The sequence below is a fragment of the Leopardus geoffroyi genome, chromosome B2 (assembly GCF_018350155.1).
Source record: "Leopardus geoffroyi isolate Oge1 chromosome B2, O.geoffroyi_Oge1_pat1.0, whole genome shotgun sequence".
NCBI classification, from domain to species: Eukaryota; Metazoa; Chordata; class Mammalia; order Carnivora; family Felidae; genus Leopardus; species Leopardus geoffroyi.
The window spans coordinates 25,425,787-25,443,013 of record NC_059332.1 but is presented as its reverse complement, the minus strand read 5'-3'; the positions used below and the strand labels follow the sequence as shown (position 1 = coordinate 25,443,013).

Below are 17,227 nucleotides of genomic sequence, written 5' to 3'. Positions count from 1 at the left end.
ACCACTTGTGTGCACGCTCTCTCTCAAATAAATATTAAAAAAGAAAAAAAAAAGATAAGATGTAGTGAGTTAAAAACCAAAAAAAGCATTTAGTGGAATAAAAATTACCTGAAAGGAAAAAAGAGACCACACAGTTTTAGACACATGCTTTTTTATTAGTATAGATATCTTAGACAATACTGTAATTTTTAGGAGTTCCACATTATTACGTCAACAGTGTGAATTTCTGACAGAGGCAAAACTGAGCACCATAGTATACAAATAGACCATGCTTGATTGAGGACAACAGAAGTTCACTAAAGATGCACGATGTATTTGAGAAGTCCTTAAGCCTCGTCCTCGCCCTCCTCCTCCTCGAACTCGCCCTGCTCGTCGGCCGTGGCGTCCTGGTACTGCTGGTACTCGGACACCAGGTCGTTCATGTTGCTCTCGGCCTCGGTGAACTCCATCTCATCCATGCCCTCGCCCGTGTACCAGTGCAGGAAGGCCTTGCGCCGGAACATGGCCGTGAACTGCTCCGAGATGCGCTTGAACAGCTCCTGGATGGCCGTGCTGTTGCCGATGAAGGTGGCCGACATCTTGAGGCCGCGCGGCGGGATGTCGCACACGGCCGTCTTCACGTTGTTGGGGATCCACTCGACGAAGTAGCTGCTGTTCTTGTTCTGCACGTTGAGCATCTGCTCGTCCACCTCCTTCATGGACATGCGGCCGCGGAAGATGGCAGCCACGGTCAGGTAGCGGCCGTGGCGCGGGTCGCACGCGGCCATCATGTTCTTGGAGTCGAACATCTGCTGGGTCAGCTCGGGCACCGTCAGCGCGCGGTACTGCTGGCTGCCCCGGCTGGTGAGCGGCGCGAAGCCGGGCATGAAGAAGTGCAGGCGCGGGAAGGGCACCATGTTCACGGCCAGCTTGCGCAGGTCGGCGTTCAGCTGGCCCGGGAAGCGCAGGCAGGTGGTCACCCCGCTCATGGTGGCCGACACCAGGTGGTTGAGGTCGCCGTACGTGGGGGTGGTCAGTTTCAGGGTGCGGAAGCAGATGTCGTACAGCGCCTCGTTGTCAATGGAGTAGGTTTCATCTGTGTTCTCCACTAGCTGGTGCACCGACAGGGTGGCGTTGTAGGGCTCGACCACCGTGTCTGACACTTTGGGCGAGGGCATGACGCTGAAGGTGTTCATGATGCGGTCGGGGTACTCCTCCCGGATCTTGCTGATGAGCAGGGTGCCCATCCCAGACCCTGTGCCGCCCCCCAGTGAGTGGGTCAGCTGGAAGCCCTGCAGACAGTCACAGCTTTCTGATTCCTTCCTCACCACGTCCAGGACCGAGTCGACCAGCTCGGCTCCCTCTGTGTAGTGGCCCTTTGCCCAGTTGTTTCCAGCACCGCTCTGGCCTGCCAGAGGGAAAGGAGAATATTAGACACTAAAACATAAGGAAATCTGAATTCTTTCATTTTGACTATAGACTAATCTTGGAATTGCAGATTCTTCTCTTTTAGATATGCTTTCTTACAGAAAATTTTCTATACATCCATGATCTTCAAAAACACTGGAGATCATAAGCAAGTTTATTCATATGGAGTTATTAACTGATCAAGAAGACGGGTTAACAAAACCCAATTGGTTTTAAAATTAGGAACAGGAAGCTTCTGTGAATAGGTTTAATAAACAGGCAAGGGCAAGGGTACAATATGATCCAAAAAGAAGATGGGCTCCAAGCTGCTGTCTCCACTTCTGGTCACAACCTGTGCCTTTGGCCTTTGGCTTCCTGAAGTGGTTACCTGCTGTCTCGGGCCCTCTGACATTACCGGCAGCCTGTTAACCTTCCTGTTGGAAGGTTCATCACTGCTCAGTATTCTTTACTGCCACGGGCTGCTCTGTAGTAGGAGCACCATAGAAGCCCTCTGCAGGCTGACAGCTCTTTGAGCTGCCCAGAGAGGGGCCAGAGAAGTGGCCAGGACCCAAGGCTGTCCATGGACACACAATCTCCACCTTAGCATTCAGCACCAAGAACGATGATTTCCACAGTGTTGAGAAAGGAGACTCACTGAGCCATTTGCCATGGATCAGGACTACATACCGAACACGAAGTTGTCTGGCCTGAAGATCTGACCAAATGGTCCAGACCTGACCGAGTCCATGGTGCCTGGCTCCAGATCCACCAGGATGGCCCGAGGTACGTATTTGTTACCTGTGGGGAACAGAGCCAGACTTAGACCTGCAGTGGGCAAGGGAATCACAGGCAAGACTGTGCTCTATGTGCCTTTCACGGCAGAATCATTAGAGAAAATTCTAGCATCTGAGGCAAAAGTGAGCAGAGGTGCTTTTCTGCTTTAAAAGAGATGATGGCATGCTTAGTCATGGCAAACATGCAGGAGTCGTAAGGAACTATAAAGTGTATTTTTGCCAGTTGACATTTAAAATGAATGCAAGAAGCATGTCTTTGGCATTTGTATGTTCCGAGCACATTCTGTCTGCCACGGTATGCAAAGCAAGGTTGACTGGGCAAAAAAACAAAACCAAACAAAAAACACTGTAATAATCACCAGCAGCTTCGTTGTAGTACACATTGATTCTCTCCAGCTGCAAGTCACTGTCTCCATGGTAACTGCCAGTGGGGTCGATCCCATGCTCATCACTGATGACCTCCCAAAACTGGGGAGAAAAAAAAACCAAACCACATGATGGCCTAGCATCCTAAATATCAAGAAGGATGGCCCTTTTCTCCCTGTCATGTCCTTGGAAAAGTGGCCATTGTGGTCAGACAGTGGAGGAGTCCTATAGGCACAAGCCCCTGTTCCTCCAGCAGCTGCTGCAGAGGGGCTTGGAAATCTGCAGAGCATCGGCCATATTATGGCGACAGACTGCAAAGCTGGGAAGGGCACTGAACCAGGAGGGTGAGCCCAGCAGATCCCCTTCTAGGGAAAGCTATGGATGCTGGGGAGGCCATCACCCCCAGGCAGGGCTGAATGTCACAGCATCCCAGCTGATGGACGGGTTCTGCCAGCCAGGACCAAGGACCACTTGGACCCCGCCCTGAGAGACTGCCTCCAGGGATCAATGTCTCCTGGCGCAAACCCCACCCAGCCCTCCAGGCAGCACAGTTTTCTACCACTGACATCCTGTGGCCTGTCGCCCCTGCCCCCAGCAGGGGATGGTTGGGGAAGGGCAGGCAGGGGGAATCTGGGAGCCCGATTGGGGACAGAGGCCAGAGCAGGGCACGCTGAGGGCACAGGCTCCATTGTGAATTTGCAGCAGGAAAGGGGGCGGGGAGGTTGGGGTGGGCAATATGGCGGTTCTGAAAGAGACCACGTCCTTGTCCAGGCGCCCGCCCACACCCTTGCACCACGCTGGCTCCTGCCTCGCCCACTGCGGTGGGAAGTCCCAGCCCCAGGACGGTCACCTGCCGCCTCCCAGACAGGAAGTCAGACTCTGACATTATGTATCATCACGTCCAGATGGTGCTCATATTAGGGAAATTATCTAACATCCTCGTCTTTGTAACCCGACAAGAAGTCTCTCTAGCTTGTCACCCCAATGACATTGCATTTTTTTCATTCAAACTATAGAGGAAAATAAAATTGAATTCCACATGAGGCCACTGGATTAATAAGACCTCTGCCCCTACCCAAATTTCAGAGAGTAATACATCCAGGGTAATGTCGACTACGTCTGGCAGAAGGGCCGTGTCCGAGGAAATTTCAAAAGGCCTTGATTAAAGGCACACACAACTGCGTCGCCGCGCGCATCGTGGCAGGTTGTGTGGCTTCCTGGGCCCCACCCGGCGGCCGCGCCGAGAATGCGCCACCCGGCCGGCGGGCTACCGCCGCCTCCCCCCGGCCCCTGCCCTGCACCCTGGGGTCCCGCCGCCCCTGGCCCGGGTCCGCACCCTCGGGGCCTGCCGCCCCCTGCCCAGCCCCTGCCGGGCGGTGCGCCCACCTTGGCGCCGATCTGGTTGCCGCACTGGCCCGCCTGGATGTGCACGATCTCGCGCATGGTGCCGGCTGCGGAGAGGGTGGAGGCGCTGGCCCTCGGAGCTGTGCACGGCGCGACCGGCGGACTCCGCAGCAGAGACCAGTCGCCGCCCCCCAGCCCAGCCTTTTATACGGGGGGACTGGTCCCCTCCCCGGTCTGGCCTGCGATGACGTAATGGAGGGCGGGGCTGGGGGCGGCGCCGCGGGGACTGCGGCACCGCGAGGGGGAGCTGGGGCGCGGTGCGAGGTGCGGGGGCGCTCCGGCCTGACTGCTGACTGCAGGGAGGGCGCCAGGCACCTTCGTCCGGCGGCCAAGGGCGGTGTCGCGGCATCGGGCCCAGCCAGCCGCGGTCGGCTCGATCCACGGACGCTGCCCCACCCTTGAACTGGGTCCTTCAGTAAACTGCATCCACACCCACCTTTCCACTCAGGATACCCGAGAGGGGCTGGAAACCTGGGTCGCGGAACCAGGGGGAGGGGCTGCCTCCAAAAGGGGTCCTCGCCTCCTCGGAAGGGCGAGAGGCAGCGAGTACCCTTTGGAGCAGGGAAACTAGAAGTGATAGTGGGCTCTCGGTCTGTTCGCTAAGCTTTCCTGCCTGCCTCTCTAGGCAGGGTCCCCGAGTCCCGGCCGCATTCTCTTTCTATTTAGGGTGGGAATTCGCAGCTAGTCTAAACGAGGGGAGGGGGCGCAGGGTGGGGAAGAGTGAGGGGTTTCTCGGTGACAGCAGATGGGAACTGTGTTCAAGGAAACCAAGGATGGCAGGGTGGCATTTTCCTTCTACTTGTGAGGAAGGTGGTTGGTTTGGGAGGGTGCTGGATTTGCCTCAGTCTGCTTTGGGTCTTCTTCATAAAAACCACTTAAATGTGGAAAATTCTGCGTGCGAGAGTGTGTGTCAGAGAGGATATTCTAGCCACACATCAGCCCAGGTGTGTGTGCCTTGCATTCAGTATGTCACCTGGAGCTCACCGCAGCCTTATAGAGCTGCCCAGTCTGGTTCAAAGGCCACCAGCCACGTGTGACTACTAAACACTTGAAATGTAGGTAGTCTAAATTGAGATGTGCTTTAAGTGTAAGTATTCACTGGATTTCGTGGACTGGGCACGTTAAAAGGCTGTAAAATATTCCATTACTACTTTTGTATATTGATTACATATCAAAATAATATTGTGGATCTATTTTTAAAATTAATTTCACTCCTTTTTCTTTACCTTTTTAAATGGCTGCTGCACTAGTAGTGACTACTGGAAAAATTTGTTACCTTTGTGACTCATGTGGTATTTCTATTGAACAGCCCTGTTCTAGAGTAAATGTAATGACTCTCCCAATTTCGCAGCTCGGAAAAGGAGGCTCAAAGAGCTGACTAGCTACAAAGCTAGTAAGTGAGGACATCTAGATTCCTTCTACAAAGACAAAGCCCAGGTGAGTTTTAAAGGCTTGGTCAGGTTGACGTAACACCCAATCTTAATTATTCTCAAAGATGATCCTGAACATTGGGCTAGGTGAGCAGGGACCTGGGGACTGTTTTTGTTTCCCTGCACATACTCCTTTTCCTCTCTGGGGCCAGTTTCTCCAACTACAAAATGATGATAATTATAGGTGCCCTGCAGCCAGCTTTGTGAGTAGGAAATGAGAAGCTCTATATGAAAGCAAGTCAAGTTTATGGAGCAAAACTGCCCCCCATAAAACCAAGCTGATGCTGTCGTTATAAGTAGGAAGCCTGCTTGCCATGTTAATAGTGGGCATATATCAGAGGCGGGCAGTGCCATGGCTTCATCACGCCTGCTTTAAGAAGCCAGTCCTTTGGGGTCCTCTCAGAACCAGTCAGGTGCCTGATGCCCTGTCTCAGAAAGGGATGGGTTTCCTAGGCTCTCTCCTCCCCTCCCTCCCCTTGCAGATGGGCCCCCAGTACACAGTCCATCCCACTGATGCTGTTCCCAGGTTCCTAAGGCCTGGCCTCCTACCTTCTCCCCATGTCTGCCTCCAACTAGGACATCGTGGACTCTTCATGACCAGCCAAGCTTGGTCCCCTCCAGAGAATGGCCCTGCCCCAGGTAACTTCACCAATAGCACAGTGCCACAAAGATTTTCTGGAGATAATTGCCTCTGGCCTTGTTGTTGCCTTCAAGATGGGGACTTGGGGCCAAATAGCAGAAGATGTGACCTGATAGGGACCTTACTGGGAACATGGGACCCTGACAGGGGTGCTTTTCCCTATCTGTGGAGGGCTAGATCACCCTCACGGATGGTGCCCCCTCTGCTTTGTTTTGGTTGGGTCCTTAAGCACATCACCTACCTTCTCTGAACCTCTGTTACCATATCCGAAACATGGAAATCTGTTTTTGTTATGTCGTGTATGTGAGACACAATGTGAGCTGGACGTTTAGTGAACATGCAGTCAATAAATAAATGACAACATTGATTACAGCAGGCCCAGGCACATGAGGACTGCCCGTGGATTACTGGCAACAAATGTCCTTGGCTGAGGCTCCCTCCTCCCGCCACCCAGTCTGCACCCAGCCTGCTTTCTCCTCTGCTCACTCCTCCCCCAGTCCCCGCCCCTGTTGTCTGTTGGAATATAATCAAAGAAGCACACAGGCAGATTTTTAAATAATGCCTGCCCAGCCTCAGGTGACTCATCTGATGGCTGTGAGCTCCAACTCTCCTCCATGTGGGCGTCGCCAGCACCACCACATTGTCACACAGCAAAGCTATGCTGCACAGCACCCATGCAGATGATAACAGGGGGAAACGAGGCCCACTGATCCTCCCCTTCCCTGGAATAGGCTTTTGGCAAGCTTTGGGGAAAGGTGGTTTTCTCCCCTACGCTCCTGTATAAAAAGGAACAGATCTTCTGGCTGTTGGGCAGGGTGGTGGGGGAGGAGAGCCAACATCCTCCTGCCACCTGTCATTTCCTGCTTTGGACTTGATGTCACAGTCGAGTGTTTGAGCCATCCCTGCCCTGAAGGCACTTTGGGGTGATGATGACAAAATTCAGACTGGAAAGGAAAGGAGTGAATTCCCAGTAGAAGGCTGGGCCGGGCCTGCATTTTACAGAGGGACTCAGGATCTCACGTTTCGCTCTGCTGGGCTGTTCTTATTTCCTGCCTTCCATGAGAGGAGTCTTGTGAAAGCACCCTGGAGATGTGGGATGATGATGAACATTGCTCTCAGTGGATGCCATCTCTAACGCGACACATGTGATCTGGTTGAGAGAGATTTAATTGGGATTCTGAAATTTTGAGCATCAGTAGAATAATGAAAACCCAAGAGCCATTCCAGCAGTAAAGTTGTATGAATTATTCGGGAACAGTCTCACAGTGTATTTGTTTGTGTCCTCAGAGGAGGTCCAGGGGACAAAGCACTTCCACTTCTCTTTCCTGTGAAACTCGTCTAAAATAGCCTTGCCTGCTATATGTGTGCTGTGAGCACACATCTTCACGCTTTTGAATAAAAGCGTTTCTTTATGAAGATGGAGGAAATTTACTTAAAGCACCTAAAATGCTTCCTCTTTATAAAGACCACCTAGGGGGCGCCTGGGTGGCGCAGTCGGTTAAGCGTCCGACTTCAGCCAGGTCACGATCTCGTGGTCCGTGAGTTCGAGCCCCGCATCGGGCTCTGGGCTGATGGCTCAGAGCCTGGAGCCTGTTTCCGATTCTGTGTCTCCCTCTCTCTCTGCCCCTCCCCCGTTCATGCTCTGTCTCTCTCTGTCCCAAAAATAAATAAACGTTGAAAAAAAAAAAATTTAAAGACCACCTAGGTGTCAGTTGGTCATCCTACTCTTGATTTTAGCTCAGGACATGATCCCAGGTTTGTGGGGTCCAGCTCCGCACCTAGTGTGGAGCCCACTTAAGATTCTCTCTCTCCCCCTGCCCCTCTCCCCTGCTCGTGCTCTCTCTCTCTAAAATAAAAATAAATAGGGGCACGTGGGTGTCTCAGTCAGTTAAGCGTCTGACTCTTGGTTTCCTCTCAGGTTATGATCTCACGGTTTGTGAGTTCGAGCCCCGTGTCAGGCACCGCTCTGATAGCGTGGAGCCTGCTTGGGATTCTCTCTCTCTCCCTCTCTCTCGTCCCTCCCCTGGTCACTCTCTCTCTCAAAATAAATAAATTTTTTAAAATTAGTAAAATAAAAATAAATAAAATAAATTAAAAAATTAAAAGACTGCTTAAAGTATAAATAGTCTGAGCCCCAATTTAACTTACTTTGAAAATGTCATTTCCACCATGTTATAGTTTATAAATGTTTGCACCAGATAATAATAATTTGGAGTAAATATATGGCAATGTTTTTTAGCCCCTTCTAGAATGTTTCATTCCCAGTATGTGTTACTTTTACTAGAATTGTCAATCTGGACCTTTCAAAATAGAAAACAACAAATATGTGTGTGTGTATGTATGTGTGTGTGTGTGTGTGTGTATGTATAATATACACATACATTATATACACATATATATTTTATTATGGTAAGAAAACTTATTTTACATATTCATATTTTCTGACTACAAAATTAGAAATTTTAGAAAATACTAAAGAACATTGAGTGTCTTTCTACCCTTCTCTGTATGTGCTTTTCTTCTTCCTTTTCCTGGTCATTCGGGTGTTTCTGTTTGTTCTTTTTTAACATCATTTCAGTTACGTTCACCTTGGACATTAGAAATGAAGAAATACTATATTTTCTTATGCCACGACCTAAATCACAGTCTTACAAATTCTCAAACATATGTAACCTTCTCCCAACTGTTACCATTTTCCCCATAATCTAGAGCATCTGGAACATACCAGATTCTCCAAACAAACTCTGCTTCACACACCCAGGGCTGTTCACATGACTGGAATGAATTTCCCCCCATTCAGCCCACTCCCACATTGCCTGGATGGAATTAAGAGCACAGGCCCTGGATGGAGTGGGTGCAAATCCTTACTCTAACACTCATTAGCTGTGTGACTGAGAGAAAGTTACTTAACCTCTCTGTGCTTCAATTGCTTCATCAGTAAAGTGGTAATCATAATAGCACCTACTTCTTAGAGTTGCTACAAGGACCAAATGAATTAATATGTGAAAGCAATTAGAATACCACCTGCCCCATAGTAAGTGTTATATAAATATTAGCTATTATAATTGGTATTATTTCCTTCCTTCCCTCTTTCCTTCCTTCCAGGGAGCTCCTGTCCATAAATCAGGGCTCACCTCCAATGTCACTTTTTCTGTGATGCTCCTTCTTTTGTACCTCATAATATTGTGTACACACCTTCATGTTATCATCTTGACCATTAGTCCCTGAGATGAATTACAGCAAGGAAAAGTACTATTGCAGAAATAAACACACAGAAGAACTGGGCAAGCAGTGAGCTGAGGCACCATTTGAATGCTGTTTCCCCTCCCAAACCCCAAGGGCCTACAGGTCAACGGGTGTTACCACACCGTGCAGGAAGCTCTGAGCCTGAGCACCCCCACAGGACACTACCAGCTCCTAGAGGAGGCGTGGAACACAAGAGAACCTATTCTCATCATTTCCAACTTTCTGGCTCCCTCGCCACCTGTTTTCTGTATACAGACTTTTTTTCACACCAAAATCTGAGTTGCAAAGAATCTGGGCGAGGCCAGCCATGCTGACTCCCATGGGGCCAAGCCGGGTGCACAAAAGGTGCTGGTCATTTTCTTGGAAGCTCCAGGGCTCAAGTTGTGTTCTGTTTCACCATCAAGGCAAATGGTGATTACGGAAAGGTTGACATCAGCATTTTCCTCCCTGTGGTGAGAAAGCCATTAAGTTGTTCAGAGCCTAATAATTCTGCCTTCTGCTGAAAGCGTGCTAGGGAGAGGCTTCCAGAGCTCATAGGCGGGGAGTGCCAGGAGCTGTTGCCCTGGCGTCCTTGGCCCAGTGGCTGCAGCTCTGGCCGGGCTTTGCCGTCCTGGAAGGTGTTCCAGGCCTTCTCAGTGCCTCAACGCAAACTGCCAGTGTTTTAGCCCATAATGTAGGAATCACCCTCTCTCTGCCCACCACCAACATGGGCTGTACAGCTGTCTCAAGAATGGTCTTTGGGGGTGCTTGGGTGGTTCAGTCGGTTGAGCGTCTGACTCTTGATTTTGGCTCAGGGTATGATCCCAGGGTCATGAGATCGAATCCCACACAGGGCTCTGTGCTGGGCATGGAGCCTGCTTGGTATTCTCTCTCTCCCTTTCTCTGCCCCTCCCCCACTCTCTCTCAAAAAGATAAATAAATAAAACATTTATATATAAAATAAAACACTTGTAAAGAATGGTCTTTGCAAGCAACCGCCACCACTCAGAAAACACCTAGGGGGAGAATGCACTCAAGATACAAAGTGCCTTTTGTTTTTAATTACAATATTGAGGTACATTTTTTAAAAGCTTTATTGGACCTAGCGCATTTAAGTTACAGAATAGTATAGTCGCGCGGGGCCTCCTCCATCGTACAGCCAGGAGTCTTCAGAGAAAACTCTAAACTGTCTCTCATCATGATTTCCCAACTAATTCCCAGAAATACTTGCTATGACTGAGTAGAAATACTACTACTTTTTTGTAATCAGTTTTGTTTTGTTTTATTTTTACTGGAAGCCTGATGTCCCACTCCCCATCTACCCTCTGACAACCATCAGTTTGTTCTCTGTATTTATAGGTCTGATTCCGTTTTTCATTTATTTGTCTTTTAGATTCTCCATATGAGTGAAATCATGTGGTATTTGTCTTTTTAGTCTGACTTATTTCACTTAGCACAATACTGTCTAGGTCCATCCATATTGTCACAAATTACATGAACTCATCCTTTTTATGGCTGCATAATATTCGTGTGTGTGTGTGTGTGTGTGTGTGTGTGTGTGTGTGTATGTGTGTGTGTGTACCACACCTTCCTTATTCATTCACCTATGGATGGACACGGGGTTACTTCCATATCTTGGCTATAGTAAATAATACTGCAATAAACATAGGGGTGCATATATCTTTTAGAATCAGTATTTTCATTTTCTTTGAGTAAATACCTGGTAGTGGAATTATTGAATCATACAGTATTTCTATTTTTAATTTTTTGAGTATCCTTCATACTGTTTTCCACAGTGGCTGCACCAATTTACATTCCCACCAACAATGCACAAGGGTTCCTTTTTCTCCACATATTTGCAAACATTTATTATTTCTTATCTTGTTGATTTTAGCCATTCTGACAGGTATAAGGTGATATCTCATTGTGGTTTTGATTCGCATTTCCCTGATGATGAGTGATGCTCATCTTTTCATGTACCTGTTGTCCATTTGTATGTCTTCTTTAGGAAAATGTCTATTCAAGTCCTCTGTCCATATTTTAATTGGATTGTTTGTTTGTTTGTTTGTGGTTTTTTTTTTTTTTTTGGTGTTGAGTTGTGTAAGTTCTTTATACATTGTGGATATTAACCCCTTATCAGATATATAATTTGCAAATATCTTCTGCCATTGAGTAGGTTGTCTTTTAGTTGATGATTTCCTTCACTGTGTAGAAGCTTTTCATTTTGATGAAGTCCCAATAATTTATTTTTGCTTTTGTTTCCCTTACTTTAGGAGACAGTTCTAGAAAAACGTTGCTACAGCTGATGTCAGAGAAATTACTGCCTGTGCTCTCTTCTAGGAATTCTGTGGTTTCAGATCTCACATTTAGGTCTTTAATCCATTTTGAATTTATTTTTGTGTATTAAAGAAAATGGTCCAGTTTCATTCTTTTGCATGTAGCTGACCAATTTTCCCAATACCATTTATTGTCATGCTACAGGACTATACTGTCTTCGCCACTGTATAGTCCTGTAATCAGTTATTCTTTATGCCTAATTGTCATGTAGTACAAAAATAGTAATAGGCAGCATTTCAAATAAGTGGTAGATGAAATTTGTTAAATTTATTATTTAACTATACCAAATTTTGTTGAACACTCATAGTCTGATGCTTGTGTAACATGCTACCAATAGTCTTTTGTTTTTCTTAATTATGAGGAATATTTGTTATTTCCACTCTTTTAATATTACCAGTAAAGCCAATTTTGCCCATTTTACAAGTTTACCACAATAAGTATAGCACTTACTAGTTTTCAAGACCTAAGAAAATGTTTGAGATGGGGTGGGGAGGAAAACTCCAAAATATAAAAAGAATACTACAATAGTAATATTCATAAATGTTTAATTGCATACCTACCAAACATAGCAGTCAATTAGTCAAATGTAACTTAACTTTTATATCATAACATAAAAATATTACAATTAGTGTAAACATGAAATAATTAGATTCTTTTGATAACCAGAAGAAAGAAGGAGGTATGGGGACAAATATGTTGGGAAAGGCATCCTCTGAGAGAGATTTAACAGAGCTGAGAATGTTGAAAGAGGAAAGGGAGGGGCACATTGTGTGCACAACTACCTTGGTGAAAATGAAAGGGGAGGAGAGGTCTTGGACCAGTCATTTCCCCTCACTGGCCAGCAGGGGGTGCACTGGCCAAGCACAGCTTTGTTGCTCTGTGTGTGTTGGGGGACTAGGGGAGGGTTAGGCCTTTGGGTGAGTTTTAGGATAGAGGAGCAATGTGCAACCAGACATAACTATGTACTGGGTGTTTCAGAGTCAAATTTCTGTTAACTCAGGGAATACTGTGTTGATTCACAGATGACTTTTAAGATTGGAGAGTTTTGCAATGAATGAGGCATTTGGATCCTGTTGAGATGCCAATACTGATATTGGAGAAATGAAGCTGAACATAGTGCACAGGCTGAGGCTTTCCATAGTGGGGAGAGCCCACTATACACTGAGTACAGGAATGAGAGGGGAAAGGCCCAGCAAGATTAGGAGCTGAGTCAATAAATGAACTGTCAAGTCTGATGAGATGCTGGGACCAGAACCTGCTGTCCAATCTTAATTTGGAGTTGAAAGGAAGTGATGGAAAAGCAAGACAAGGAAAACAGGAAGTACATGTAGAAGGAAAGTTAGAATGGGCCCTCAACCCTGCAGGGCTGCCTCAAAAAATCTTATGTTGCTACTCAGAGCCCAGCCTAAGCTAGCAATTTCCACTATAGCCACCTGTAGTTGCAAATTTAACTTACTGAATTGGGACCAGTCCTAAGTAAAATTGTAAGGGTGGTTAAAGTTCCCTTTTAATTCTTTTTATCACCTCTTGCTACTCATCCTGAAATTTGAGCACACAAACTCTATCCCCTTATGAAAATCTGTACCAAAAAAACATTTAATATCAGTCAATTAAGGTCTTATTTTGATAAGTATATTAGCTTTTCCAAGAACATTCACATTGATCCATAGACTTCTGTGGCCAAAGGGGATCTGAAAATCATATTTTCTAAAATTAAAAGAAATTCCAAAATAAATCTATCTTGGTCCCTGCCCCCTCTTTGCAGAATTTCCTAGCAAGAAGTCATATAGCCTGTCCTTGAACACCTACCTGCCTTAGTAGGATGCTCACTGCAGCACCAACTGTTGCACTATTGTGTGACAAGTACTATACATATGTCATTTCATTTAATCCTTGCAATAACCCTCTGAAGTACATACTGTTATGATCACTTTCTGGAAAAAGAAGCTAAGGCTCAGAGAGAATGAATACTTGCCCAAGGCCATACAACTAGTAAGTAGAAACATCATTTACTCTGTGAACATAGATTCAAATGTCAGAACCAGACGTTTCAAAGACCATGTGCTTTCCATTCCCCAAACTGTCCATTTGGAGAGGGCAGAATTCTAACACAGATCTGAGAGCCACCTGGCCCTGGGGTGTACACAACCTTTTCCCAGTTACTCAAACACTAATCTAGGTACTACTGTGAAGGGATTTTGCACATATAATTAAGATTCCAGTCAGCTGACCTTAAAATAGGGAGATTATGTGGGTGGGCCTCCTCTAATCACATGAACTCCTTTCAAGCAAAGAATTTTTTCCAGCTGGTAGTAGAAGAAGACATCAGAATTTTGAAGCAGTAGAGACACTCTCCTGCTGGCCTTGAAGGAGCTGCTACCACGTTGTGGAGATGTCCAGGTGGCAGGCAACATCAGGCAGCTTCTAGGATCAGAGAGTGGCCTCTGATCAACAGCAGCAAGCAAACAGGAACCTCAGACCTATGAGTGCAAGGAACTGGCTTTTGCCAATCACCCAAGGCCATGGAAGAGGGCCATGGGCTCTAGATGGAGCTGCCCAGGATGGTCAGTTGAGGACATGAGCAGAGACCCATGACTCTTGCCCCCAGAAACTATAAGATGATTATGATGCTTTAAGCCACTGTGTGGTAACCTATCCCACAGAAATAAAAAATGACAGGATCTCCTCTTTGATGAGTGTCTTAGTCCCCCACAAGCCAACCTGAGACAAGGTTCTGAGTGAAGTTTACTAGGGAGGTGGTCCCAGGAAGCAGCAAGAGGGCAGTGAGGAACCGAACCAGGAAAGGGAAGTCCCCAAGCTGCATCTGCAAGCAGGTTACTGGGGTGGGCACAGGGCTCCACACTGGGGGATCTGTAAGGGACCAGAATTGTCACACCAAGAGCCAGGGAAGCTGGGCTATTTAGCCTCTGGTCTGTCCTTTAACAGTCCTCCTTCCAAAGGGGCATTGTGGGCAGGACATGCAGTAGGGGTTCTGGGAAGAATGAGGGTCACAGGAACATGGCCTGGTACCAACAGTGTCTGCTACAAAGTTCTTAGAAAGTTCCTTCCTATCTATTGATACATACCATTTAGCCATTGGTTCAAGTTTGGTTCGTCAGCTAAAGATGTGTATCTTCTCCACACTTTTCAGATACCTGCAGTTTTCATACTCCTAAGGTGTTGCCTCACTGGCTAAATATTTCAAGTTCCTTCCTGGACTCCCTCCCCGCAGCCCCATGAAACAGGATTTTGAGTTCAGAACTACTTCAATTGTTCTTGACTATGAGCTATGAATGCAGCTCGGACCACATCAGCTTCTGGGCAGCCTCATCATACTGGTGACTCATATGAAACTATCCTGGTTCTTTGCAGAGTTGCTAAGATCTCACTCTTCCTGTTCCTCTGCTGTTAGTATTTGGATTGTAGGGAAGGACATTTCATCTTGGGTGATCTTGGGCACCATTAGGGGCTGATAAAGGCACCATGTTCATGACCAGTTTGTACAGGTCTGCATTCAGTATTTAATGTACTTAATGTAGGTACAATCAATAAACAAGCAAGGGCAAGGGTACAATATGATCCAAAAAGAAGATGGGCTCCAAGCTGCTGTCTCCACTTCTGGTCACAACCTGTGCCTTTGGCCTTTGGCTTCCTGAAGTGGTTACCTGCTGTCTCGGGCCCTCTGACATTACCGGCAGCCTGTTAACCTTCCTGTTGGAAGGTTCATCACTGCTCAGTATTCTTTACTGCCACGGGCTGCTCTGTAGTAGGAGCACCATAGAAGCCCTCTGCAGGCTGACAGCTCTTTGAGCTGCCCAGAGAGGGGCCAGAGAAGTGGCCAGGACCCAAGGCTGTCCATGGACACACAATCTCCACCTTAGCATTCAGCACCAAGAACGATGATTTCCACAGTGTTGAGAAAGGAGACTCACTGAGCCATTTGCCATGGATCAGGACTACATACCGAACACGAAGTTGTCTGGCCTGAAGATCTGACCAAATGGTCCAGACCTGACCGAGTCCATGGTGCCTGGCTCCAGATCCACCAGGATGGCCCGAGGTACGTATTTGTTACCTGTGGGGAACAGAGCCAGACTTAGACCTGCAGTGGGCAAGGGAATCACAGGCAAGACTGTGCTCTATGTGCCTTTCACGGCAGAATCATTAGAGAAAATTCTAGCATCTGAGGCAAAAGTGAGCAGAGGTGCTTTTCTGCTTTAAAAGAGATGATGGCATGCTTAGTCATGGCAAACATGCAGGAGTCGTAAGGAACTATAAAGTGTATTTTTGCCAGTTGACATTTAAAATGAATGCAAGAAGCATGTCTTTGGCATTTGTATGTTCCGAGCACATTCTGTCTGCCACGGTATGCAAAGCAAGGTTGACTGGGCAAAAAAACAAAACCAAACAAAAAACACTGTAATAATCACCAGCAGCTTCGTTGTAGTACACATTGATTCTCTCCAGCTGCAAGTCACTGTCTCCATGGTAACTGCCAGTGGGGTCGATCCCATGCTCATCACTGATGACCTCCCAAAACTGGGGAGAAAAAAAAACCAAACCACATGATGGCCTAGCATCCTAAATATCAAGAAGGATGGCCCTTTTCTCCCTGTCATGTCCTTGGAAAAGTGGCCATTGTGGTCAGACAGTGGAGGAGTCCTATAGGCACAAGCCCCTGTTCCTCCAGCAGCTGCTGCAGAGGGGCTTGGAAATCTGCAGAGCATCGGCCATATTATGGCGACAGACTGCAAAGCTGGGAAGGGCACTGAACCAGGAGGGTGAGCCCAGCAGATCCCCTTCTAGGGAAAGCTATGGATGCTGGGGAGGCCATCACCCCCAGGCAGGGCTGAATGTCACAGCATCCCAGCTGATGGACGGGTTCTGCCAGCCAGGACCAAGGACCACTTGGACCCCGCCCTGAGAGACTGCCTCCAGGGATCAATGTCTCCTGGCGCAAACCCCACCCAGCCCTCCAGGCAGCACAGTTTTCTACCACTGACATCCTGTGGCCTGTCGCCCCTGCCCCCAGCAGGGGATGGTTGGGGAAGGGCAGGCAGGGGGAATCTGGGAGCCCGATTGGGGACAGAGGCCAGAGCAGGGCACGCTGAGGGCACAGGCTCCATTGTGAATTTGCAGCAGGAAAGGGGGCGGGGAGGTTGGGGTGGGCAATATGGCGGTTCTGAAAGAGACCACGTCCTTGTCCAGGCGCCCGCCCACACCCTTGCACCACGCTGGCTCCTGCCTCGCCCACTGCGGTGGGAAGTCCCAGCCCCAGGACGGTCACCTGCCGCCTCCCAGACAGGAAGTCAGACTCTGACATTATGTATCATCACGTCCAGATGGTGCTCACATTAGGGAAATTATCTAACATTCTGATCTCAGAAAGTTGCAAGCATCCAATGTCCATCAGAACAGACTTGTCTTTTATAGGGGGGAGGTGGGCAGGATCAACAGGGACTATGTAGGTGAGGAAGGAAGATGGTGGGGCTGCAGGTGTAAAATCAGGTTGTGCAGTGGGGAATATTTTTCTCCAAAGTCAGCAGATTCTCACACTGAACTGTTCAGGAGATCGGTGTTCACCAGTGTGCTTGTTTAAACTTGGGGCAAGCCAAATTTATGGGTTGTAGGTAGGGGAAAGCCTG

At 47.7% G+C, this 17,227-nt stretch overlaps 2 protein-coding genes and 1 long non-coding RNA gene across 3 annotated transcripts; 1 reads left to right on the top strand and 2 right to left on the bottom strand.

Annotated features, from left to right (window-relative positions):
- Positions 1-134: 134 nt before the first annotated feature.
- Positions 135-4,111, bottom strand: TUBB2A (tubulin beta 2A class IIa). Its single transcript, XM_045497576.1, has 4 exons — positions 3,933-4,111; positions 2,540-2,648; positions 2,074-2,184; positions 135-1,387 (listed from the first exon to the last, which is right to left on the bottom strand). The coding sequence occupies exons 1-4, from the start codon at positions 3,987-3,989 to the stop codon at positions 327-329; spliced, it is 1,338 nt and encodes a 445-aa protein (XP_045353532.1). The 5' UTR covers positions 3,990-4,111; the 3' UTR covers positions 135-326.
- A 570-nt stretch (positions 4,112-4,681) lies between these two features.
- LOC123608100 lies at positions 4,682-7,272 on the top strand. Its single transcript, XR_006717098.1, has 2 exons — positions 4,682-5,387; positions 5,957-7,272. It is a non-coding gene; the product is annotated as an uncharacterized LOC123608100 (long non-coding RNA).
- An 8,251-nt stretch (positions 7,273-15,523) lies between these two features.
- LOC123609874 (tubulin beta-4B chain-like) lies at positions 15,524-16,905 on the bottom strand. The gene is made up of 3 exons (XM_045500897.1): positions 16,805-16,905; positions 16,013-16,155; positions 15,524-15,657 (listed from the first exon to the last, which is right to left on the bottom strand). Exons 1-3 carry the CDS (start codon positions 16,903-16,905, stop codon positions 15,539-15,541), a joined length of 363 nt encoding a protein of 120 aa, XP_045356853.1. The 3' UTR covers positions 15,524-15,538.
- Positions 16,906-17,227: the final 322 nt, after the last annotated feature.